General features: G+C 50.4%; 1 protein-coding gene across 1 annotated transcript; it reads left to right on the forward strand.

Annotated features, from left to right (window-relative positions):
- The first annotated feature begins 483 nt into the window (after positions 1 to 483).
- Positions 484 to 24,816, forward strand: NOVA2 (NOVA alternative splicing regulator 2). The gene is made up of 4 exons (XM_074314115.2): positions 484 to 1,240; positions 9,970 to 10,113; positions 15,204 to 15,370; positions 23,380 to 24,816. Exons 1-4 carry the CDS (start codon positions 964 to 966, stop codon positions 24,460 to 24,462), a joined length of 1,671 nt encoding a protein of 556 aa, XP_074170216.1. The 5' UTR covers positions 484 to 963; the 3' UTR covers positions 24,463 to 24,816.
- Positions 24,817 to 24,993: the final 177 nt, after the last annotated feature.

Consider the following 24,993-nt stretch of genomic DNA (forward strand, 5'->3'; position numbering starts at 1 on the left):
AGTGTTCATTGAATCAGTCTGAGCCCTTGCAGTAATCCTATGTTGATTCTTCAAGGGATGGATGCAAGATTTGAGGGAAAACTTCCCAGTTCTCAGGGATGACAGATATGTGACATGGGATTTCTTATCTCGACCAAGTGATGTGAAGTCACTGGTGCTCAGTTTCCTTGTCTGTAAAATGCGAATAAGAGCTCCTCATGGAGTTTGTTGCTCTGGGGATTAAATGTGGTAAGCTTTGTAAAGCACTTACTTAGAACTGGACCTGGCACATAGTAAGTGCTCAATAAACGTTCATTATAGGTAAGGGATGGGGAAGGTGTGGATGAGCCCAAGGTCCTAGGGGAGTCGGGTCCCTCTTGCAGCTGCGGGAAGGGGCGTTGTTAACCCATAGGGGTGTGATCTAGGCTTCGAGGGCAGACCAATGGAGGACCCGAGGGGCGTGGCCCTGACCGGCATGGGCGTGACCTTGCGCTGGTGGGCGGGGCCAGGCCGCTGTGGGAGCCTCCGGGAAGATGCTCCGGCCAGCAGCCACCGTCAGTCCTGCCGCCGCTGCCGCCCGCGCCTACCGCCCCCCGCGTCCCCACTAGCGGCCGCCTCCGCCTCCCACCTCCGGCCCCGCTCCTCCGGCCCCCCGCCCCGAGCAGGGTCTGGGGGGCTCGGCCCTCTGCCCCTGGTAGCAAAGAAGGGAGTCCCGTCCCCCCAGTGGCGCGGCCAGTCCCCGGCTCCCTGATCTTGAGAGAGACCCCACCCCTCAGTTCTCTCGGGGCCCTATCCGAGAACCCCTTGGTCCTCCCATCCTGCTCACATCCGCTCTCCAGCTTCTGTCAGCCCCCCAGAAGCAGCTCCCTCCCTCCTTCCCTCTCCGGGGTTCCCCCTCCCCCATCCCTCCGCCGCCGCCCCCTCCCCCTCCCACATCCCCTTCCCTCCTCCTCCCTCTCCCCCGGCCCCCGCCCCCCCCCGACCATGAGGATGATGGCCGCCGGCGCGGTGCACGGCCTCTTCACGGCCTCCGCGGCCCCGCAGCCGCCGCCGCCCCCGCCGCCGCCGCCGCCGCAACCCCAGCCTCCCCAGCAGCCGTCGCCGCCGCCACAGCAGCCTCCGCCGCCGCCGCCGCAGCCGCCGCAGCAGCAGCAGCCGCCGCCCCAGGCCCCCCCCATGGAGCCCGAGGCCCCGGATTCCCGCAAGAGGCCCCTCGAAACGCCCCCCGAGGTGGTCTGCACCAAGCGCAGCAACACGGGAGGTGAGAAAGGGCTGCGCTCGGAGTGGCGGAGCGGGCAGGGGCCTCGCCTTTCTCCATCCTCCTCTCCCCCCTACTGGCAGGTGCAAGGGCTCTAGGGAGGGGAAGGGCGCCCCTCCCTAGACCTGGGAACCGTGAGGAGAGTTGGGGAGGGTCCGGGCCCCCTCCCCTTCTGGCCGCGGCCCGGGGCTGACAGCTTTGTCTGCCATGAGAAGGTTTTGGGGGAGGGGGTGGTAAGTGTCCTTGGGGGGGGCCCCCCCGTAAAGAAGGGGGGCGTGGGTCCCTCTTAGATGGTGTCTGTGTCCTTGAGGGGTGTGTGATGTGACCCTTTCGGGGCAGGGGTGTTCCTTGGCTGGCTTGTCCTGGCGCGGGGGAAGGGAAGGTGTAGAGGAGGCCTGTGGCCCCGGAGCTTTCCAGCCTCTCTCCCTAGGGATGTCCTGAGCAAGGGTTGTCCCGGAGGGAAGCATGTGTGGGCCATGGGCAGGGTTGTGCGTGGGGACAAGCTGGGTGGGTGTGTTGGGTGAGATGGAGAAAAGGGTGGGTTGTAAAGCTAGGTAGGAGAATGTATGGCTGGGACAGGTGTGTGTGTGTGTGTGTGTGTGTGTGTGTGTGTGTGTGTGTTCGTTCGTGTGTGCGTGTGGGCCCTGTAAGGCCTGGATGTGTGACATTAGGGATTATGGATATGACAGGAAAGAGAGTGTGAGTGTAACAGACAGGGTGACATGAAAGGGGCTGAGCTCCATGTTGGAGACCCTTGAAGGGTATGTGTAACAAGGGAAAGTGTGTGCATGTCATCCCAAAAGCAGCTGTGGCGGAGTGTGACACATGAGTAAGAGGGTGTGTGGGGGACACTGAATGGGCCGGCTCTGGGTATGAGCTGTGAGAGGCTGGCTGTGTGGATCAGGGGAAAGCGGTTTAGTGTGTGTGACACAGGCATATCTGGGATTGGGTGGGACCAGGAAAAGCTGGTGAGGGTATGTGACAAGGAAAGGGTGTGGGTGTGACTCCAGAGAGGCTGTGGTTGGGTGTGACACATGGAGGTGTGCAACAGTGACATCAGAGGGGGGGTGTGTGTAACAAGGGAAGGTGGGTGTATGATGAGGGAGAAGCTGGGGCTCTGTGGGTGAAACGCACGAGGGTGTGTGACAGCGAACAGGGAATATGTGCATATGACACCCAAAGGGTATGAAAAGGGAAAGGGTGTGTATATGATACCCAAGTGTGTGTACATGTGTAACAAGGGGAGAGGTGTCTGTGAAATGGTTGACTGTGTGACACCAGCAAGGTGGGGATGATTCTGTGTGTGTATGACAAGTGTGTGTGTGTGTGTGTGTGTGTGTGTGTGTGTGTGGTAGCTGAATGTTTGACACCACAGAGGTGTGTGTGTGTGAGACTAGAGAGACCCTCACTGTGTGTGTGACCTGAGGAGGGATGTGTAACAGAGAATGAAAGACAAGCTGGGAACGCTAGGTGTATGGCTCAGCAGTGGGGACTCAGAGAGGAGGTAGGTTTTGTCAGGGTCCTCAGAGCCCAGCCCATTAGCTCCCTGGAAGGAGGGAGACCCCAGAGCAGACGAGCCCCTCCCTGCGGTCACCTTGGCCAAAATCTCCGCTTCCTCTGGCCTTTTCCTCCGGATGGGAGCAGGATGGCCTCAGGCAGAGTGCACCCTTCCCGCACTGTCCGGCACTGTACTGGCTGGGGTGGGGACCTCCCAACTCCTCCCTTCAGATGAACACAAATCCCAGCGCCCCCTCACCCCTGTCCAGGTGGGACAGGAATTGGGGACCCCCCTGGCTGCCTCTGAAGGTGTCCAGCAGAAATTGGAGGAAAGGGAAGTTGGGGGAGGGGTTGGGAGTGAGTTTCCTGTCCTTCTTCCTGCTCCCCCACCCCCAGCACACACACGAATATGGCCCCACCGACTTCCTTTCCTCCTTCCTGCTCCACTGCTATTCCCAGTCCTGGAGAGAGTCTGGGACCCAGGTGGTCCCTGAGCCCAGCGTGGCAGTCCAGCCCCTCCCCCGCTGGGGGGGGTCCCATCCTTCCCTGAAAGGGGCTGAGATACTGAAAATCAGATCAATCAGATCACAGCCTAACAAAAGTGGTGCCGGCCAAGAACAGTCAGGTCCAAGTACTTGGCACCTACTCCGAGTCAGGCTCTGAGATATGGGTTAATTTCCCAATACATCCCTCCCGGGAGATGATTTGAGCTGCTTTTTCAGATGAAGAAAACTGAGGCTCAGGGAAATGCAGCTACTTGCCCAAAGTCACACAGATCATGTGTGGTGGAGCTGGCATCTATATCTATTCAATCGTGGGCGCCTGATTCTAGAGCTCATGTGCTTAACCACTGTGCCTCCTGCCGCCCTCAATAGGGGGGATATTAAGATGAGCCCTTAGGGACCCTCTCCTCCAATCTCTGCCACCTCCCCTCCTGTTGACCCATGGATAAACTGAGGCCCAGAGATGCAAAGGGACAGTACTCCATTTACAGAAACACTCAGGGGCAGGGCTCGGCAGGGGTTTGGGACTTATATCTCAAAAATGAGGGCTCCTTCTGGTAATACTTTCATGACCGTGGGATGCTGAGTCAACCTCACCCCTTTTCTGAGCCTCAGTGTTACCATCTGCAAAATGGGGAAATAACAATAACCACAATGATAATAACAGTTATAGCTACCATTACAATTGCTTGATGTCTTACATGCAGTTATTTCATTTAATTCTTCCAACGCTCTATGATAAGGTAATAATAATAATAACAATAAATTATAATAATGGCTAATGTTTATGGTCTATAGTGCGCCAAGAAGTATTATGGAAAACACTTGGCATGGTGACGGTATGTGACAAGAAAAGGGTGTGGGTGTAACTCCAGAGAGGCTGTGGCTGGGTGTGACACATGGAGGTGTGCAACAGTGACATCAGAGGCGGTGTGTGTGTGACAAGGGAAGAATCCTTACAATTCTGTTGTTATCCACCTTGCAGATGGCAAACTGAGGCACAGAGAGGTTAAGTAACTTGCCCCAGGTCAGTCAGCTAATAAAAGGCAGAGCCGTGATTTGAACTCGGGAGGCTGGCTCCACTGCGGGGTAGACACTACAGTGAGGAAACAGGCTCAGAGGGGTGAGGGACTTTGCTGGGGTGTCACAGCAAATTGTGGCAGACTGAGCAGATTGAGCTCTTGCCCATGGCACCAGCCTGCCACTCCCGCCCCTTCCTGGCGCTGATAGAGGAGATGGTGGCTGTTAAAACTGGCTTCTGAGCACTGTGACTGGCAGACAGACGCCATTGAGAAGGAGAGGAAGCACTAAGGACAGGGGGATTTGGGAGAAGAGTTGGATAGAAACTCTAGTCAGGAACTTACCGGAGAAATAAATGACCCCAGTCTGGGAGACAGTAACCAAGAGAGTCCCCTTGAGTACAGATGATAACTCTGCAGGTGCCACTAGAATGGGCCTTGTACTTCTGACTATTCCCACCTCTGTCACCATATACGTACAGAAACAGCAGTCTCTCCACACACACACACACACACACACACACACACACACACACACACACACACCTCACACCCCAAACGTAGCTTACACAAGCCAGGTCTTATTCCCAAGATCCCTCACTCTTTAACACAAAGACTGTTACCAGGATTAAGAGCCCTAGAATGAGATCTTCCAGGGTTCATCTCATCCCTGTCAAGTGCTTGGTGTGGGACCCTTAGACAAGTTATTTTATTGCTCTGAGCCTCAGTCTCCTCATCTGAAAAATGGGGACTGTAGGATCTACCTCTGCCTCTCGGGCTGTTGTGTGGGTTAAATGAGATTGCATATGTGAATCTCATAGCATAAGACCTGGCAGATGGTAAGCACTCAATAACCTGCTATTATTATTATCATCATCATCATCATCATTATTACTGTTGCCACTAAGAATGTCATAGTCCTGTTTCACCAGCCAATGGTGAATCACTGCAAGGAGATCATACCCCACCCACCTTTCTCTCACTCCTCACAACGCAAAGACAGCATCGCAGCTTTCCACATCTCATCCCTTCAGAGGCACGCGCCAGTTGTATTACATTTCTCACACGAACGGGCAACACCATCATTCACAGAAAGATACCACATGCCTGCCGTCCCACCCTCCTCACTGGTACCAGTCCCACATCACACCCCAGACTCCTCAAACCTCCATAGGACACACAACGCTTCCACCCCAACCCCCATACAAGAGCACCTACCATGAGTACAGCGCCCCAGCTTTGGTCCCCCAGAAAACAACTGTACCAAACACAATACCTCTATAACATACACCCCTTCAGCTATACCTTTGTCATTAATGACAGCCCTCCCCCCCCCCCCCCCCCCGTTCCCAGATCACAGACACCTTTCAGGGCCAACTCTCTGACAGCAAAAAAGTGCCACTCTTAACACAGCACCCCAGATCTTTTGGGTAGGTAAATGTTCTTTAGGGAGAGTGTGGGGAAGTACTGATTGCTTTTTGGAAGCCTCCAGAAACATCCTGAGGGTGGCCACAAAACGGAGGGGGAGACCGGAGACTCATCATGGCTAGAAAAGGAAAGACAGCCCCTTCCCGAGCAGAAATGTTTGGAATTGCAGCCAAAGGGACACAGGTTAATCAGGAAAGCTGAAGCTGGCATCTTTAATTCTTTAGTCCCTGGCATGGTAGAGGGAGCTGCCCGGACTCTAAGGGAAGAGCTAAGAGGAGTGAGCGTGGGTGGGTGGGAAGTTCTGGCATCTAGATTCTGCTTCAGTAGAAGGAAGAACTTTTTCACAGGCAGAGTCTTGGTTGTTCAAAGAGGGCGGGAAGTGTGAGGTCTGGGTTCAACTGAGGTCACGTGTCTTCCCTTGGTGCAAGGCAGGCTGGGAAATAGAGGCCTGGCTTCTTCCCAGGGGCATTGGGACTCACACAGTGGGACATGCCCTCAAACAGGAAGGACACGCAGATTCTGAAGAGGACCGGACTGGTGGAACAATGGGAACTCCCAGGGCCTAGAGTTCTGAGCTTCTATAAGCAGAAGGTCTCAGCTGGTCACTCTCCCTAGGAGACTGGCCTGAGAAGCAGGCTCCAAATTTCTACTAGTCTGATACAGGAACCACTGAGCACCCACAGGTGGTTTAAGGGGATCCATGGACAAACTTGTTTTTGACCATTGTATGTTTACATTAATGTGCTTTGAGGGGGGAAGAATAACCAGCCCTCCAAACTCTGATTATTAGCAATGATTTTTAATGTCCTCTTTAAATCGATTCATTGACTTTTGAAAAGTGGGTAGACATAAAGGAAATGGACTGTCTTGTTCCCTAAAACAAGGCCTGGCACATAGTGGGCGCCCGAGAAGGATTTGTTAGAGGAAGGGAAGGAAGAGGGAGATAAGCAAGGAAATAATAGTACAGTGGGACACAAACAGGGCAAAATTCAAGAAGGTGGCATGAGGAAGAAGGGTATTAGAGAGATACTGAGGGAGGAGAATGGGAACAGGGTCTCACTTCTACCAGTGAGAGAACATTCCTCCTCCGAGAAGCAGGGGAAAACCTGGGGCAGCCCCTAGGCGGGGGAGGTGATGGAAGAAATGGGGTCTGCTGTCCTTCTCCTGTTTCCCAATAAAACCCCAAATCTTAGAGGCTCATTTCCACATTTATAGAGCACTTACCATGTGTCAGACACTGATAAGAACTTGTGTTCCTGAAGTAGGTAATAATAATAATAATAATAGCAACAATATTTAATGATTCTCAAGTGTTCTATGTGCCCAAGACCATCCTAAGTATGTTACAGTTTATCATTTAATTAATGACAATAACTCTGAGGTAACACTATCATGTCCCCATTTTACAGATGAGAAAACTGAGACCCAGAGAGGTAAGGTGACTTGCCAAAGGCCACACAGCCTGTCAGTGACAAAATTCACACTCAGTCTAGGGCTGTTTCTGCTGTTTCCTATGGAAATTCTGACAAAACCTGGAAAGTGTGAGAGAGCGAGGGCACAGGAAATGGGGTGTAGGGACCTCCCCAGTTTTCTTCAGAGCAGATGAATACCTTCTGTCTTCAAGAGAGAAGCTGGGGCAGAGGCTGTAGCTGGAGAGAAGATGGGGGATGGAGTCCAAGAAGGAAAGAGGACAGTTTTAGTGAGAACAGCTCCCCATCTTCGTGAACCTTCCAGAGATTGAGAACTAGCCCCATCTCCATGATAGGTTTAGGGGAGAGGTAGGCAAGGGGCCACCTCTGTGAGCCCAGGGAAGAAAGTGAACTCAGGGGGGTCAGAATGATTGATGGGAAGGTACCCTGGGGAGCTAATTACCTAATAGGCTTAATGGTCTGATTAGGCAAGTTTAAGAGGATTGCCTGGGGCTCAGGGAAACCCCTTAATTCTGGACCCCCTCCCCATGCTGGCACAGCCATATCCAACCCCTCACCCCCAAACCCCCATCTTAACACAGCAGGGAACCTAGAACCTTCAATCTTAAGGGACCAGGTGGTGATGGACAGGGCTTCCAGCCCCCTGCCCTGCCTCCACTTTTACCAGCTCAGTTTCTCTTTGATCTGCTCTGTATATTGAAATTTCCTGGGAGCACATTGAAAATAGGTTTCCTTTGCTTAAAAGAAAAAGTTAAAAACCACTGGGGGCTGGTTTAAGACCATAATCTTTGGAAGTCGAATGACCTGGCTCCTCCCCTCCTCCCCCCAACCCCCCAGTGTTTATTGCATGCTGGGCAGTACCCTGGGGCACGGGGTGATTTCTAGTGACACGACCCACAATGGACTTGATTTCTGTAATACATTGCTCTGAAGGCATGAAACAGGGAGATCCATCCCCTCCTCATAGTTCAAGGAAAGCCTCCAAGAAGAGACATTTGAATGAGGTCCTGAAGAACAAGAGGAATTCAGTGGGGGAGAGCAGTTCCAGGCAGAGAATATGCAAAGGCCCTGAGGTGGGACAGAGGAGGAAACGTTTAAGGAACAAAAAGGAAAGTGTGTCTAGTGTCCTTAGAGGAAGATGAGGACGTGAAGCTGGAAAGGTGGGCAGGGACAAATCACCAAGGGACTTATACTGAGAAGGCTCCAGAATTTTTACCCTGGAAGGACTAGGGGGCAACAGTTTGGTTAGAAGGTAGGAGAGGCTAGGCACCGGCCTTGAGACTGCATTAACTAAGTGCTTTACACATACATGACCAAGAAAATGGGTCCATAACAAAGAATGGCCAAAGCCCCACCAACACCCTCGGCACCAGCTCGACATCCCTAGGTCTTTGACACTGTCCTGAGCACGTTGGTATTTGGCCACTAGCAGCAGAGCGTGTTAAGCAAGGGAGGGCCAAGAATAAAGCAGAATTGCATTCGAATCTCAACCCAGCAATGTCTTCGTGCCCTTAGGCTGGTGATCTTGGGCTGGTGCCTCCCCTTCTCTGAGCCCTTCTGTGCCTCAGTTTCCTCTTTTGTAAAAAGGGATCTCGTTCTACTCACCTCACGGTAAGTTGTGAGGAGTGGATGAAATCAAGCTTGCAAAACACTCAGCAAAGTGCTGGGTCCATAGTGAGCGTTGAAAACATCTCCAGAATCCAGCCCTCCTCTCCCCTCACCCTTCGCTGCTTCCACCAGACAGACCGCCATCACCTCCTGCCTGGACCATTGCAGTCACTGCCTCACTGGGCTCCCAGCTCTTCCACCCTTGCTTCTCTTAGTCTGCTCCCCTCCTGGGTATCAGGGATAGGGATCTTCTTGAAACCTAAGTCAGATCACATCCCTCCTCTGCTCAGAGCCCTCCGTGACTCCCGTCTCCCTTGGAGGAAAAACCCAAAACCTCACCATGGCCCACAAGCCTCAGCACCCCCCGTTACCACCATCCTTCTGGGTCCTTTTCTCCTCTCCTCGCCTCCTCTCTCACTCAGCCCCAGCCACACTGGTTACCTCACTCTCCCTCAAACAACCCAGGCACAGTCCCACCCCAGGGCCTTTGCACTTGCTCTTTGTCCATGTAGCCACACGGTTCTGTTCCCTCCTCCACAGCATGGACTCTGGAACCAGGTTGGATTCAAATCTCAGCCACCTACTAGCTATGAGAACTGGGGCAATTTCTTCACCTTTGTTTCCCATCTGTAGAATGTTTATTTTTAAGTACCTCTCCCATTGTATCAGTGTGACGATTAAATGAACTCATATTTATAAGTACTTGGAAGAGTCTAGAGCACATTAGGTGCTGTAGAGTGTTTGATAAACAAAGAAGGCCGCCTTGCATTCCCTGGGAGGGCTTTCCTGGCCACCGAATCTGACAGTGCAGCCCCTCCACTCCCCATGCCCTTTCCTGCCTTTTTTTGTTTTCCTAGTACTTACCACCATCTGACACAAACCATACTGTCTGTCTCCCCTCTCTAAAAGAATGTAGCTGTGTAAGCTCTTGACTGAATTGCTAAAACTCTTTTGGCCTTATTTTGCCCTCGAAATCAGGGAGGTTTGTCTGCTTTTTTCATGACTGTTTCACACGGAGCAAGTGCTTGGTAACTATTAGTGGAATGTGAATGAATGAATGAATGAATGAAGAAATGAGCATCATTATTTTCCTTATTGCTATTCCCATGGCCATTGCTCCTGTGTGTTACTGTGACCCCAGCGGTTTCCTAGCCCACCCCATGCTGGTGCCTCCCTCAGGGTATCCTCTAAAGGTGAAGACTCCTCCCCCCTGACCCCTCCCCCCCCCCCCACCGTGTGCCCTGCAGAGGAAGGTGAATACTTCCTGAAGGTGCTGATCCCCAGCTACGCAGCAGGCTCCATCATTGGCAAGGGCGGGCAGACCATCGTGCAGCTCCAGAAGGAGACAGGAGCCACCATCAAGCTCTCCAAGTCCAAAGACTTCTATCCGGGTAAGCCCCTCTGCCCAGGGCTCTGCCCCAGGCCACCTGGGCCCTGGATGTGGGGGAGGGGCTGCCCCAGGGACAGTGAGAGTGGTGGGGGACCTCCCCTCCTCCTGAGGGGCCAGAGCTGCCCCACCACCCACACCCACACCCCCCCCACACCAGGCCCCAGCAGATGGAGGTGGGGGCAGGGCAAGACAATGGGCTTGCTGCATATTCATTAGCTCATTTGCATGATGTGCTGGCAGATGTGCCCCTTCCCACACACCTGCCCCTTTGGGTCAGTTGGAGGAGCTGGATGGAGGGTGGACAGGAGGCAGGTGTTGCCGTGTCTCTCTGGGCTTGGTGGGGGCGGCACACTCACTCCTTTCCCCCCACTATTTCCCTTTGGATTTCTCTGTCACCCTCTCTTGCCCAATCTGAATCTCACTGTTTTTCTCTGTCTGGGTCATTTTTACGTGCCTCTTTCTTATTCCGTCTCTGACTTGCCCACCTCTGGTTCCCTTAGTCTCTACTCCTATAGGCCCCTCTCTGTCTCCTCCTGCCCTTCTCTTCACTCCCATCTCTCTGGTTCTGTGTGGATATTCCCCACCTCTTGTTCTCGTAGTCTCTCATTGGGTCTGTCTGTCTCTGCTTTTCCCTCTCCTCTTTTCCTCCCTTTCTGTCTTCCCATCTTGTTCCCCATATTTTCATTTCCCTCCACCTTTCATATTCTCTCATTTTCTTCTCTTGCTCTTCAACCCTCCCTTTCTATTCAATCACCCATTCAACCAATATTCAATAGCACCCCTCAGTGTGGTCATTCTCTGCTGGGGTTACCCTTCATTTCTTTCTGCCTCTGCTTCCCCATTTCTACCTTTATGTTTCTCTCCTTCTCCTAAGCCTCAGCTCCCTCTTGTTTTATTCTCTCTTCAAATGCAGCCTTTTTATCTGCCTCTCCTCCAATTCTGTCTCCCTCCCCCCAACCATACATTTTTCAAGGCCCCTCCGCGCTCTCTAATCCTCCTCAATATCTCACCTCTCCATATCGTCCCTCCCAAGACCAGTGCCTGAGCTGCGACATCTAGGAATCCAGGGAAGGCCCCTGAATTGCATCTTTGGCCTGGCTCTAGTCCTAGTTCATCCTTAATCCCCTTGGATTTTTTTAGGTCAAACACCAGAGCTGCTGGAGCCCAGGGTCAGAACACATTCATATATTCATATTCATATTCTCTCTCTCTCTCTCTCTCTCTCTCTCTCTCTCTCTCCCTCTCTCTCTGCTCCCTTCACCCCACCCACCTCCCATCTCACTAAGCAGCTTTGGCAAGAGGTTTAGAGAACAGTCCAGGGAACCAGGCAAACCCCCCTTTTCTCTTCTACCCTGGCCCAGTTTCCCCCATGCCCTCCATCCCACAAGGTACGGATAAGACCTCTTCTTGAGACATTCATCCGGGGACACTTGGTTCCTTGCCCCTGGATCACATTCTGTGACATGAGATACATCATCCCCTCCCAACTCAGTGGCACACCCCACAAGCCAGGCAGCTGAGAACCCCAGAGGATGGGACAGTCATTAACTCTCCTGGGGCAAACACAATTCAAACAAACAACATAAGTCAGCATCTCTCCCCAGCTCTTAGACATGCAGCCAGCCCCCCTCCCCGCTCCAGATCATATGGCATGTGCTGGCTCCTGACTCAGACGCAGGACACAGGCCCCTACATCCTAGTCTGTCCCTAGGACCTCCCAGGACCCACAGGAACACAAGAAATAAGATGCTACTGCTCGAGACAAATAGAGCATTTCCCTCTGCTCCTGGCTGACACCCTTTCATTCATTCATTCATTCAACACACGTTCTCTGAGCACCTCCTCTATGCCAGCTCTGTGCTGGATAGAGATGGGGACACAGCAGTGTCTGAGACGCCCCAGGCTTGTCTTCTCGAATCTCACATCTCAGTAGGGAACATAGACCAAACACTAGTGACAACCCAGAGTGGTCAGGGTTAGGACGGGGAAGCCCAGAGGATGGTGGGAGCCCAGATGGGTATGCCATTCAGCCTTGGGAGGTTAAGCCCAGAGTAAGTAGGAGTGAGCTAGGTAAAGGGCGGTGAGGGGTGCTCCCGGAAGATGAAATAGTATGTTCAAAGGGTGGAAGGGGGATAGTTTATTCAGTGTGGCTGGAACATAGAGAACAGGTGAGAAATGACAATGGAGAAATGGGAAGGGTCCTCTGAGCCTAGTAGGTTCACACACACACACACACACACACACACACACAGGCGGATAACACACACACTGCACTTGTGTGTCTACTACACGAAACAAAAAACTACCTAGCTCTTAACCCCAAGGGAGGAGCAGAACACAAAGGGGATCCCCTCCTTCATAAAGGAAAGACCCCCAAGCCCCAGATTCAATCCTTCTGGGTCATACATGGAGAAACTGAGACCCAGAAAGAGGCAGGTACCTGCCCAAGGCCACACAAACTTCTGTACCCTCACCCAGACACCCTTGTGATTCTCAGCTGCTTCTGATTTTGAACATCTGCCTGAAGCTCAGGACGCCATTCCCAGAAGGAAAACACAGACACCCACACTTTTAAAAAATATTTTATTGATTTATAACATATATGTACCTAAGTGCAAAAATCTTAAGTGACTACTTAATAAATTCATACGTATTTTTTATGACCAAAAATACAAACGCGAAACTACAATCATTTTATGCCTCCCTTTCTATACCAACACACACTCACATACCCCATGTGCCCCGAATGTAACACAGGGTTGCTCAGTAGTTAAAAGTTCAGATGGAAGCGAGACATCTGGGTTCAAAACCCTGATCTTTCACTACTGGCTGAATGAACTTGGACAAACCCCAAACCTTCTCTGCCTCAGTGTCCTTAGCAGTAAGTCAGTAATAATAATATTACCTGCCTTATATATTAAAGTGAACAAATGTATATAAAGTGCTTAGAACGGTGTGTGGTATTTGGTATTATGTAAGCACCAGCTGTTATTATTGGATATTCTTTCAGAGTTTAACTGAGCCCCGCAAAATCCCTGTGGACCCAGGTTACGAGCTACAAGGGAGTGGGAGATCACAGACTCCCTGAACTGGAAGGAAGCCTTGCAGAGATGGAGAGGCGGGCCATTTCATCCAGGCTCTCCCTGGGGCTACCCCCCACCCCCCGCCCCAGGTCCCACCCTGACCCACACCCTTTCCTATTTACACCCAGACGGAGGCAGCCTGCACGCTGACTCACCCTTGGCTCAGACCAAGCCATTGTTCTGGGGTGGGGGGGATTAAGAGAGAGGAACAGCGGCCCAAAGGAGATGGAGGATATCAACTATACAAGCGACCCCAGACAGTGACACCCAGACACATGGTGAGACTGGCATGGCAGGCTGAGTGGTAGCAAACGAGGGCTCAGAGCAGTAACCAGTGTACTGCACTCGAGTGCCCACAGGCCACTGGATACTCACCCCACGTGTCCCAGACATGCGGGCACACAGCCTGGCACACACTCAAGCCTTTTTATAGAACCAGACACCTAACTGGTCCTACAGACAGAGTCCCACTCAGGGAGAGACACACACACGCTATTAACACGAAGCATGGCCAGCCTACCCAGGCACTGACACACACCCACCGGTCGCAGTGGAGTCTTCTTTGTCTGGCTGTAATACATACACACAGACACACATACACATCAGTCCTCCAAACAGTCCTCCATCCTGACACCTGGGTCTGCCTGTTCTCTTTCTTTCTCACGTTCACACACATCAGTCATAGTCTTGTCTGTTCCTGTACACACACACATGATCACGCGTACCACACACCTGTCATCTAAATAGTCTTTTGAACACTTACAGGTGTCTAGTTATCTCCCTTGCACAGCTGTGCACACACAGGCACAGACACACGCAGTCATACAGTCTTAAAGTGGTACGCATCCATCGTACAGCCTCAGAGTCACTTCACGAGATTCTTTGTTTCTTTCTCTAAAACTCTCACATACACTCAGCTCAGTCTCACAAAAAGTATACAGAACCTTGAGCATCACAGCAACACCCAGGTCTTTCTCACACACGAGCACACGCACACACACATCTTTCCTGGAATCACTATGTCATACAATCTGTTGTATCTGTCTCTCCCACTCTTTTATACACCCAGATAAAGATCGTTTGGCCAGTTCTGCCCAAGTATACACACTCATGCATGTGCACACACACACACACACACCCCACTCAACCAAACAGCCTCACAGGTATACTCACAGTGTCACCCAAAGTCTCCCACACACATGTATGCCATCACCACCCAGAGTTAGCTTCTCTTCTCCCCGCTGTCCCCCCAATACATACACACACATAGTAAGGATGCCCAGGTCAGAACCACAGCCAATATCTGGAGAATCTCCAGCAAAGACACCCAGTCTCCCAGTCCTCACTCTTCCATGAGTTGCCTTTGACCCACGCTGCTCACCCCATGTCCACACCCCTGCCCTCCCCCAGCCCTCAGCCCTCCATCTGGTGGGTCCAAGCAAGGACTCAGGCCTCTCTTCTGTCTCCCCCATCCCCCAACCCTTCCCCATCCTCTCCAAAAGCCCAGAGGCCTTCGCTGCAGGCTTTCAGGGGTTGCCATGGCAACGGGGCCTCGTCCTTCGTCCCCCTGGGGGTGGGCTGAGGACCCGGCCAGCCAGACCGATAAGGGGGTTCCAGTTACTGTGGCAACCGTTGCAGCCCTGAGCTCTCAGCTTCTAGAAGGGGGAGTGAGTGAATGGTTGCCAAAGCAACCGGGAGCCAGCAAGAACTGGGAAGAGGCAGCTGAGCCCTGTCTCCCCTGCCCAGGGCTGCTGTGGGCATCGCGAGGCACTTAAGCATCCTTCTTCATCCCCCCGGGGTTGTATTAGGGGAGGGTGATGAAATACAGATTATAAAATAGGGATCCCAGCTACCCACCATGGCCTGGGAGCCCATGCCAACTTGCCCAGGCTTACCATGTGACCCCCTCTGGACCTCAGTTTTCTCTTTACATTAAATGGGGCCTCTCTCTCAGGAATGTCCCCATTCCTGTCTGATGAGTGTGCCCTCTCTCTTCCTTGTTCAACAGGAACCACAGAGCGCGTATGCCTGGTACAGGGTACAGCAGAGGCCTTGAATGCTGTGCACAGCTTTATTGCTGAGAAGGTTCGAGAAATCCCACAAGCGATGACCAAACCTGAGGTGGTCAACATCCTTCAACCCCAAACCACGATGAACCCCGACAGAGCCAAGCAGGTCAGCGGGGACAGAATGGGTTTCTGGCAAGCTGGTGAGGTTCAGGAAAAGACACTTCTCCCATTACTGGATTACTATGGGGGTTCAAAGGGATAATGTGGATAAAACATTTATCAATCAAATACGTGGTATTAGTGGTTATTATTGTTATTATTACTATTATTATTAGTCAGTCGAGGAACTCCAGACCACCCTGATTCAGAGAGAGAGTGAAGGTTAGGAGTATTTGTCCGAGACACCCCTACTTATCCCTCTTTCCAAGGACTCTCTAGATCCTCTTCCCCCTCCACCTCATCCCATTGTCCCTCAGAGCAACCTGACTCCCACCCACTTCCTGTTCTCGCTGTAAGTGACCTCAGCGACAGCCTTTCCACATCTAGAAGAGTTTAGAAATGGCCTCTCATACTCCCCCGCTCCATTAATTACTGTATGGGAGTAGCCACCATTTTGGAGAAATGTATCGTTAGCGAGAGAGGGGGCAGGTCCCTTTCCTACACAGCCCTCTCTAGAAGGGATAGAAGGAGGAGGGCAGAGCCTCTCGGTTGCCTCAGTTACAGGGAAGCGGTGGCGTAGGGGCGTAGCAGGGAGCGGACCAATAGCTTCCAGGGCCTCTCCAGTTGCCATGACCACGGTGCGCACCGGGCAGGTGGGCTTGCTGCAAAGCCCCTGACAGCGGTCCTGAGGATAGGGGGTTAAGGGGGAGGGGAACGCGGGGCTGGCTGCGCACACTCCCTGTTTTCTCTCCCCCTTCTTGGCTCCCATTTACACGCGTGCAAAGGGGCGAGAAACCCGGGACAGGAGGACAGGCCACTTGTGAGGGTTTCTTAACGTCTGCCTAGAAGCAAAGACAAGAGAGCGAGCCTCTGTGAAAGGAATCTGGAATTCTTGGGAATTCTTGTTGCCCTGAGGTGAAGGAGACCACGGACTGAGTTCCCCAAGCTCGTGGGGAAACGGTGGGCGGAAAGCCCTGGAAGAATGCTGCTCAGAGGATCGTCCCAAAAAAGACTGCGGGCCTGGGGCTTGGAGCGTGGGTGCTGTCCTTGGTGCTGAAGCGGCTCCGCTCCATGCGCCCTGCCAGGCGTCCTCCGAATCCTTTCCCACCAGCAGGCCACAGCTTACCCACAGTTTACAGTGAGGCTGCCTTGGTCAGGGCCACAAGGGGCCTAGAGTTCAGCAAGAGTTTGTACATGTTGCAGAGAAAATGAGGTCAGCACCATCTGTGCCTGAGCCTCCCACCCCACCCCCTAATCCACAGGAACTCGGAGACAGTGGCGTCGAAAGGTTAAAGAACCAGGATTTTTCCTCTGCCTTATTAAACTCGGGGGCTCCAAAGAATTATGGAGATAATGCCTGAAGGCTCAGGCTCTGGAGTCAGATGTCGAGTTGAATCTTACTTTGATACTTCTTACCTGTGTGACCTTGAGCAGTGACTTGATTTCTCCATACTTCATTTTCTCATCTGTAAAATGAGATTCATCTGGTGCCTGCTTAAGGGTGGTAGTTAATGTTCATTGATGTTTGAAAAGCACTTAGCATGTATGCCTAATGCATAGAAAGTTCTCAAAAATATTAGCTATTGTTATTGTCAAGGGATTTTTGAGTCAGGAGATAGGTCGGTCTATTCCCTCTTTGTCTTGGACTTGCTGTGTTACTCTAGGTCTTCTTCCCTTCTATAAGCCTCAGTTTCCCTTCTTTACAGTGTGGAAGCTGGGCCAAACAAGGGATTATACATTGAAATGCCTCCAGGATTCATAAAGGGAACATAAAGGATTAAGGACTGGGGCCTCATCATAAAAATACAATGCCATCCCTTATAGGGGGCAGCCACTACTCAATGTGGACTTAGTGTTGCTATATCTTCCAAATTTTTCAAAAGAAGCCAGAATATTTGAAATCAACCGAATTTTAAAGGTCAGCTCCATTTTTAAAATACTGTGTGGCTTTGGGCTGGTTATGGCCTGGGGACCACTAGTTTGCCACCCTTATTGGTATCTGAATTATCTAGTAGCTTACATTGCATATTCCAGGGTCCCAGCCCTGAATCAGAATTTCTGGGACTAAGGCCTGGGAATCTGAACATAGATTCTGGCCAAGGGTGCAATCCTGGCTCTGTTACTCACTATCTGTATGACCTTGAGTGTGTTACTGAACGTCACTGTGCCTTTGTTTCCAATCTATAAAATGTAATGATAATAGTACCTTCCTTGTTAGGGTTATGGCTAAGATTAAGTAAGTTACTATCTGAAAGTTTAGAAAAGTGCCTAGCACATGGTAAGCACCGTTAGTTGCTGCTGCTGCTGCTGCTGCTGTTGTTACTATTATTTAAAAATCTCCACACTTGCAAATCACTGGGACAGATGGTCTCTGAGGTCTTCCTGGATCTAAAACTCCTACACTTCCTTGGCTCTGTGATTCCAAGATTCTAGGCATATATTATTATAAGATTCTACCGTTGTAACATCCTGGGACTCCAGGATTCGATGAAACTGCTCCTGCAGATACCTTGAAGATGCTGTGGTTCTACAATCTGAAAGCAGCTACTGTTTTCTGAGGGTTTCCCATGTGCCAGGCCCTAGACAGTCACTTTCGTCATTGAATATCCCCAGTAACTGTATGGAGTAGCTGTACAGATGTCAATGTTGGAGATGAGGAAAGTGTAGCACAGAGAGGTGAGGGCACCTGCTTTTACCATTTCTTGGCGGTCAGAGTTTCTTGGATGACAAGGTCCCATCCTTCCCCCATTGCTCTGAAATGCTGTATCACATACTAAATACCTCTTTGCTCCTAGATCTGATTTTGTCCATTCTTCTGTTCTATTCCCTTGACTTGTCAGACTTCTATTTTCTTATGACTTTTTAAAATAACAGCTATATTGAGATATAATTCACATGCTGTCAAGTTCACCATGTTAAAGTATATATAATTCATTGGTTTTAGTATATTCACAGAGTTATGCATTGATCACCACTGTCTCATTCCAGAACATTTTCACCACCCCAAAAAGAAGACCCATACCCCTTAACAATCACTCTCCATTCCCCTTGGTCCCCCTCCCGGCCCCTTCCCACCACTAATTATTCTTGTTGTCTATGGATTTGCCTATTCTGGATATTATATATACATTGAATGATATTTATGTGGACTTTTGTGTCTGGCTTCTTTCCCTTAGCATACTGTTTTCAAGATTCATCCATATTATAGCACATATCAAAACTTCATTCCTTGTTATGGCCAAATAATATTTCATTGTATGGATATGTCACATTTTGCCTATTCATCAATTGATAGAAATTTGGGTTGTTTCTACTTTTTAGCTATTATGAATAATGCTGCTAAAGAACATATGTGTGGACATATGTTTTCAGTTCTCTTGAGTATATACCTAGAGGTGGAATTGCTGGGTCACAGAATAAATCTTTAACTTTTCAAAAAACTGCCAGACATTTTCCAGTGATTGTAACAGATGTGGGATTTAAATCCAGATCTGCCCATGAGGTAACAATGACAACCATTTCTTGAGTACCTACTATAAGCACATATTAATTGGACGCTCACATGGTACTCTGTGACTGACATATAGTCTGAGCTCAGCCAATGTTGCTTGTTTGAATGAATGGATGATGACATGCCCACGGGAGCCAAACAGAAACATGACTGAGGGGAGGTAGCCAGTTATAACCTGGCAGTGGTAAGCTCTGCGAGTCACCTGAAGAGCCTTCCTACTCAGTTCTGGTTAATGGTGGCTGTGCTTGAATTTTGAGCTCTTCATTTCATGTACAATCTCAGTTGGGCCTCATAATAATCCTCTGGAGGAAGTATGAATATCCCCATTTTACAGATGAGAAAACTGACTCAAATTAAATCTCTTGTTCAGCATCAGTGGTGGAGTCAGGATTTGAACCTGAGCAGGTATCTCTAGAGTCCAAGGCAGCTTTTCAGGGATGTGTTTGCACAGAGAGATGAAAGCACTTGCTTTTTGTCCTTAGACATTTTGAAGAGGTTGCCAACATTTAAAAACTAGGATGCTTTACATTTGACAAATCAGAATGTCCAGTTAATCTAGAAAACTCAGATAAGGCTGAGTTTGGCTACCCAAATGCACAGCATCCTGCCATACAGACCACCAGGTAAAATAAATCTGGCTGCCTCCACCCAGTCCTATTCCTCCGTGGTCCTGTGGGCATATCGTCATTCATTCTTTCATCCACCCATTCATTCACCTACCCTTTGCTGAGTGTGTACCAGGCATCCCTCTGAGAATCCTGGAGTAAACAGGACAAACAAAATCTCTACCCTTGTGCATCTTAAATTCTCTCAACAGAAACAGAAGATAGTAAATCTTCTATCTATCAGAAACAGAAAATAAGTAAATAAGTAAAATGTATAGGATGTCAGAGAGTGAAAGCGCCATGAAGAAAAATCAAGCAGAGACGAGGGAAAATGGAGTATTAGTGCATATACAGAGGGTGCTAAAATAAATGTATACACATTTTAAGAAAGGAAAACTGTATTAAAATTGTAATACTCAGTTCATATTGATAACAGAAGATGAATACAAGTCACGTTTGACTTCTGCAATTACAAGAGGTGCTCAAAGTGGTTCCCATCAGCGTCCAGACACTTCTGATTACGGCGAACTACTGCTTGAGCCATATTGACCAAAGTGTCCACTTGTATACATTTTTTTGGCACCCCCGGTATATTTTTTTTTCCTAACTTCTTATTTTGAAAATGTTCAAAGAATAGTACAATGAACCCCCTACACACTGCACTTAGGCTCACTGATTGTTAACATTTGCTTTATATCCACACACACACGTTGCTTTTTGTTTGTTTGTTGCTGATCCATTTGAAAATAAGTTGTAGGCCTCATGACTCTTCACCCCTAAATACTTCAGCATACATCTCCCAAGACCAAGGCCAGTCTCCTATGTTATTATATTACTATTATCATACCTACCAAAATTAATACTAATGCCATACTATTATTTAACAAAAGTCTATATTCAAATTGCCCCAAACTTTTCTATCTATAGACTACATATTTTTCTATCCAAGATTCAGTCGGTGTTCATGCATTGTATTTGGTTGTTGTCCCTGATTAGTGTCTCTTGATCTAGAATAGTCTAGGATGTATTTCCGAAGGAAGAGCCAACAGCATTGCTGATTGGATGTTGAGTGTGAGGGAAAAAGAAGACGCCTGAGTCTTGGGCCTGAGAAGTGGAAGGATGCATTTTCCATGTACTGAAATGAGGAAGACCGTGGCAGAAACATGTTTGAGGAGAAAGATGGCTTCCATTTTGGACTTCTTAAGTTTGAGGTGTCCATTCAACATCATACTAGAGCTGTGAGGTTAGCAGTTGGATATGATTCTGGAGGTGTCCACACTGAGGACATAAAACAGGCACATAAATGGGCTTTGATAGTTGGGTGGTCAGGGAAGACCTCTCTGAAGAAGGTGTAATTGTGCAAAGACCTGGATGAAGGGAGGGGTGAGCCTCCTTGTCTGGGAAAGAGCGTTCCAAGTGAGGGAGCAGCAGATGCAAAGGCCCTGAGCCTGGTGGGAACTTGGCACGTTGGAGGAACAGCACGGACGTGTCGAAGTCAGAGATCAACAGGCAGCAGAGTCTGTCGATCAGCGAGCGGCTCTCAGCCTTGTCAGTCAATGTCCTCTTTCTCCTAGAAATATTTTCCCAGGCCCATGTACTCTCTGAAATTATTTATAAGATAGAGATATAAAACATATCTAGATCCATAAGATTTTTGACAGTTTTGAGATACAATTCACATACATAGAATTCACCCGTTTAAAGCGCAATTCAATGGTTTTATTCTATTCCGAGTGGTGCATCTATCACCACAGTCAATTTTTGAACATTTCATTTCCTCCAGAAGACATCTGGATCCCCTTAGCTATCACCCTTCAGTACCCCCAGTTCACCACCCTCCCAGCACTAAGCCACCACGAAGCTACTTTCTGTCTCTACAGGTTTGCCTGTTCCGAACATTCATATACATGGAATCATACAAAATGTGGTCTTTGGCGCTGGCTTTGTTCACACAGCATAATGTTTTCTAGGTTCATCCGTGCTCTAGCGTGGATCAGAAGTTCATCCGTTTAAGTTGATTGCCAAATCCATTGTACGGATGTACATTTTCTGTATCCCATAAGACGTTTTTTAAACAAAGGAGAAATGAAAGGAAGGTGATTTGTTATAAAATAAGATGAATTTTAATATGTAAATGCTCAGCCAGCACCACAGTAGAAGAAATAATGAAATAGCTGCCCACACCTAATATAGCCTAAGTGAGGGAGATAGTGACAAACTCAGTGATACAGAGTGTACTATTGGAGACTGAAGTGATAAAAGTGGCATTACTGCTGATGTCATGGTTTTCCAAAAGGATGAAAGACTCTTGGTCAAGTTCAGAACAAAACAAAGTACAACCTTCCCTTGACTGACTGAGAGTAGCATTCCTTGAAATTTCAGTAGATCTTAAAACTGTGCAAAAAAAAAAACTTGGTATTTATATGTATCATATATGTATCAGAGATTTATAAACAGACTTTTCACCAACACGGATGTCCAAGGGGACATTCAAAAATCATAGAGGACCTGGGATGGTTCTTCATTGTGAGGAACTGACTCTAACATGATGGGGTGCAAACATCTGTGGCCCTGCTCCCTGAATGCCCACATTTGCCCCTAATCATTGTGACAACCAAAACCGCTCCCACAAATTTCCCAAACTCCCTCAGAGTCTGGCTTGGGGGTGGAGAGGAGAGGCGGCGGTGATAGCTTAGGGGCTGGAATACACAAGTCTGGGGGGATGTGGGAAGGATTGAGAAGGAGGAATTTTTGTGTGGAAATGCTCTTGGAGATTTAAAAGAAGACGTTTAATTTTGAAATATCCCCACTGGAATTAACATTCATCAGTTTTGTGGATGCAAAGGATGGGCTGGTCTGCCACTGAGAAGGAGGGACCACCATTTTAAGTGACCAATTTTCTCCCTGCCTTCTCAGATGTAAAGTTGTGTGATCTTCATTTTACAGATAAGACAACTGTATTAGATCGCTAGGGCTGCCATAACAAAGTACCACAAAGTAGGTGGCTTAACCAACAGAAATTCATTTTCTTACAGTTCTGGAGGTTAGAAGTCCTAGATGAAGGTGTCTGGAAGGGTTGGTTTCTTCCGAGGTCTCTCTCCTTGGCTTGTAGACGGCCGTCTTCCTGTGCCTTCACCTGGTCTTCCCTCTGCAGGGGTCTGTGTCCTAATCTCTTCTTATAAGGACACCAGTCCTATTGGATTAGGACCCACCCTAATAACCTCATTTGACCTTAATTGCCTCTTTATAGAGCCTATCTCCAATACCATCATATTCTGAGAAGGTTAGGACTTCAATATATGAATTGGGGGAGGGGCCAACAATTCGACCCATAACAACAAGAAGAAGGTTAAGTGCGTTCACCATGTCCTAGGGTGGGAAGCACAATGGGGCAAGATCCATGAGGCTGAATTTCAGCTCCTTCACTGGCAGGGTGACCTTGGGGCAAGTCCCTTCACCTCTTAGGCCTCAAGTGGCTCATCTGTAAAGTGAGACTAATGGTGCCTTTTCTGGGGCTGGAACTCAGGAGCCTTCATTGATATAGAAGGGCACGGGCTCCAATGCAAGCTTGGAGCAGAGTCCTGGAGGGCCCCCATTGCGTCAGCCATTCAGCCTTTTCAGGTCCCAGGTGGAAGGGAGGTCCCAGGGGACCCAGGGCCATGGTACAGGTTGGCTGAGAGGCTACTGAGGGGACTTGGAGTACTAGATCGTTTTCTACCAACCAATATGGAAGTATTTCAGTATTTTTAACAACCAGTAGGACCATACTGGTGCATATCAAGAGGGCAAGCTGGGCCTGATTTGGGACACTTGAGAGCAAGGGTGGGGATTGACCGTAATGTTACCGCTTGCTCCCATTACCACCCTAAAGATCCTCCCTTTCGCCCTCCCCCCCCACAGGCCAAGCTGATCGTCCCCAACAGCACGGCAGGCCTGATCATCGGGAAGGGGGGCGCAACAGTGAAAGCCGTGATGGAACAGTCAGGTGCCTGGGTGCAGCTGTCCCAGAAGCCAGAGGGCATCAACCTGCAGGAGCGCGTTGTGACAGTCAGCGGAGAACCCGAGCAGGTGCACAAGGCCGTGAGCGCCATCGTGCAGAAGGTACAGGAAGACCCCCAGAGCAGCAGCTGCCTGAACATCAGCTACGCCAACGTGGCTGGCCCCGTGGCCAACTCCAACCCCACCGGCTCGCCGTACGCCAGCCCCGCTGATGTGTTGCCTGCGGCGGCCGCTGCTTCGGCCGCTGCCGCCTCCGGCCTGCTGGGCCCCGCGGGGTTGGCAGGCGTGGGCGCCTTTCCTGCCGCCCTGCCTGCTTTCTCGGGCACCGACCTGCTGGCCATCAGCACGGCGCTAAACACGCTGGCCAGTTACGGCTACAACACCAACTCCCTCGGCCTGGGCCTCAACTCGGCGGCAGCTTCCGGGGTCCTGGCCGCCGTGGCGGCTGGTGCCAACCCTGCCGCTGCTGCCGCTGCCAACCTCCTGGCATCCTACGCGGGTGAGGCAGGGGCCGGGCCAGCCGGAGGGGCCGCCCCACCTCCACCCCCGCCACCCGGAGCCCTGGGGTCCTTTGCATTGGCCGCAGCCGCCAACGGCTACCTTGGGGCCGGGGCGGGTGGTGGGGCAGGTGGAGGAGGTGGCCCACTTGTGGCCGCTGCAGCCGCGGCAGGAGCGGCTGGGGGCTTCCTGACCGCGGAGAAGTTGGCAGCCGAGAGTGCCAAGGAGCTGGTGGAGATTGCGGTGCCTGAGAACCTGGTGGGAGCCATCCTGGGCAAGGGGGGCAAGACGTTGGTGGAGTACCAGGAGCTGACAGGTGCCCGTATCCAGATCTCCAAGAAGGGCGAGTTCCTGCCAGGCACGCGGAACCGGCGGGTCACCATCACAGGCAGCCCCGCGGCCACGCAAGCCGCTCAATACCTCATCAGCCAGCGGGTCACCTACGAGCAGGGGGTGAGGGCCTCAAACCCCCAGAAAGTGGGATGAGGCCTGTGGTGTGTGCTCCCACCCTTCTCCCTGTCCCTCCTTCTCCTCTTCCTCCTCTCCTCCTCCCCCCCAAACTCTTGACCTCAGCTCGGTGTAGTCCTGCTCCTCATGGGATTGGGGCTGGGGTAGGTCTGACTGCACCCCCCTCCCTTCTGGTAGTCATAGGCAGGATTGAGTGATGGCTGGGGATGGGGCCCAGAAGCTCCCTCCCCAGCCCTGAACTGACCCCTCCTTCCTTCCTCCCTATGCTTGACTGGGCCTGACTCTCCTCTCCCAGGGCCCAGGTCTGTGTGATATCTGTATATATTGCATTTTGTTGATTTTAATAGAAAACAAAGCGTTATTTTCTCTTTCTTTCCCTCCTTTTTTTTTTTCCGGTAAGGATTTTTTTTCCCCTTTATAAGTTTTTGTTTCCATATGGGAGGAGGGGAGGGAGCCTCTGGGTCACCTAGAATGAGGGGCCTCCCCAAAACAACACCCCACCTCTCCTGCTTCAGTTCCAGATGGAGGGAAGTGATGGGAGTAGAGGTA

The sequence above is a fragment of the Rhinolophus sinicus genome, chromosome 8 (assembly GCF_057876585.1).
Source record: "Rhinolophus sinicus isolate RSI-liver-muscle chromosome 8, RSI-T2T, whole genome shotgun sequence".
Taxonomy (NCBI): Eukaryota; Metazoa; Chordata; class Mammalia; order Chiroptera; family Rhinolophidae; genus Rhinolophus; species Rhinolophus sinicus.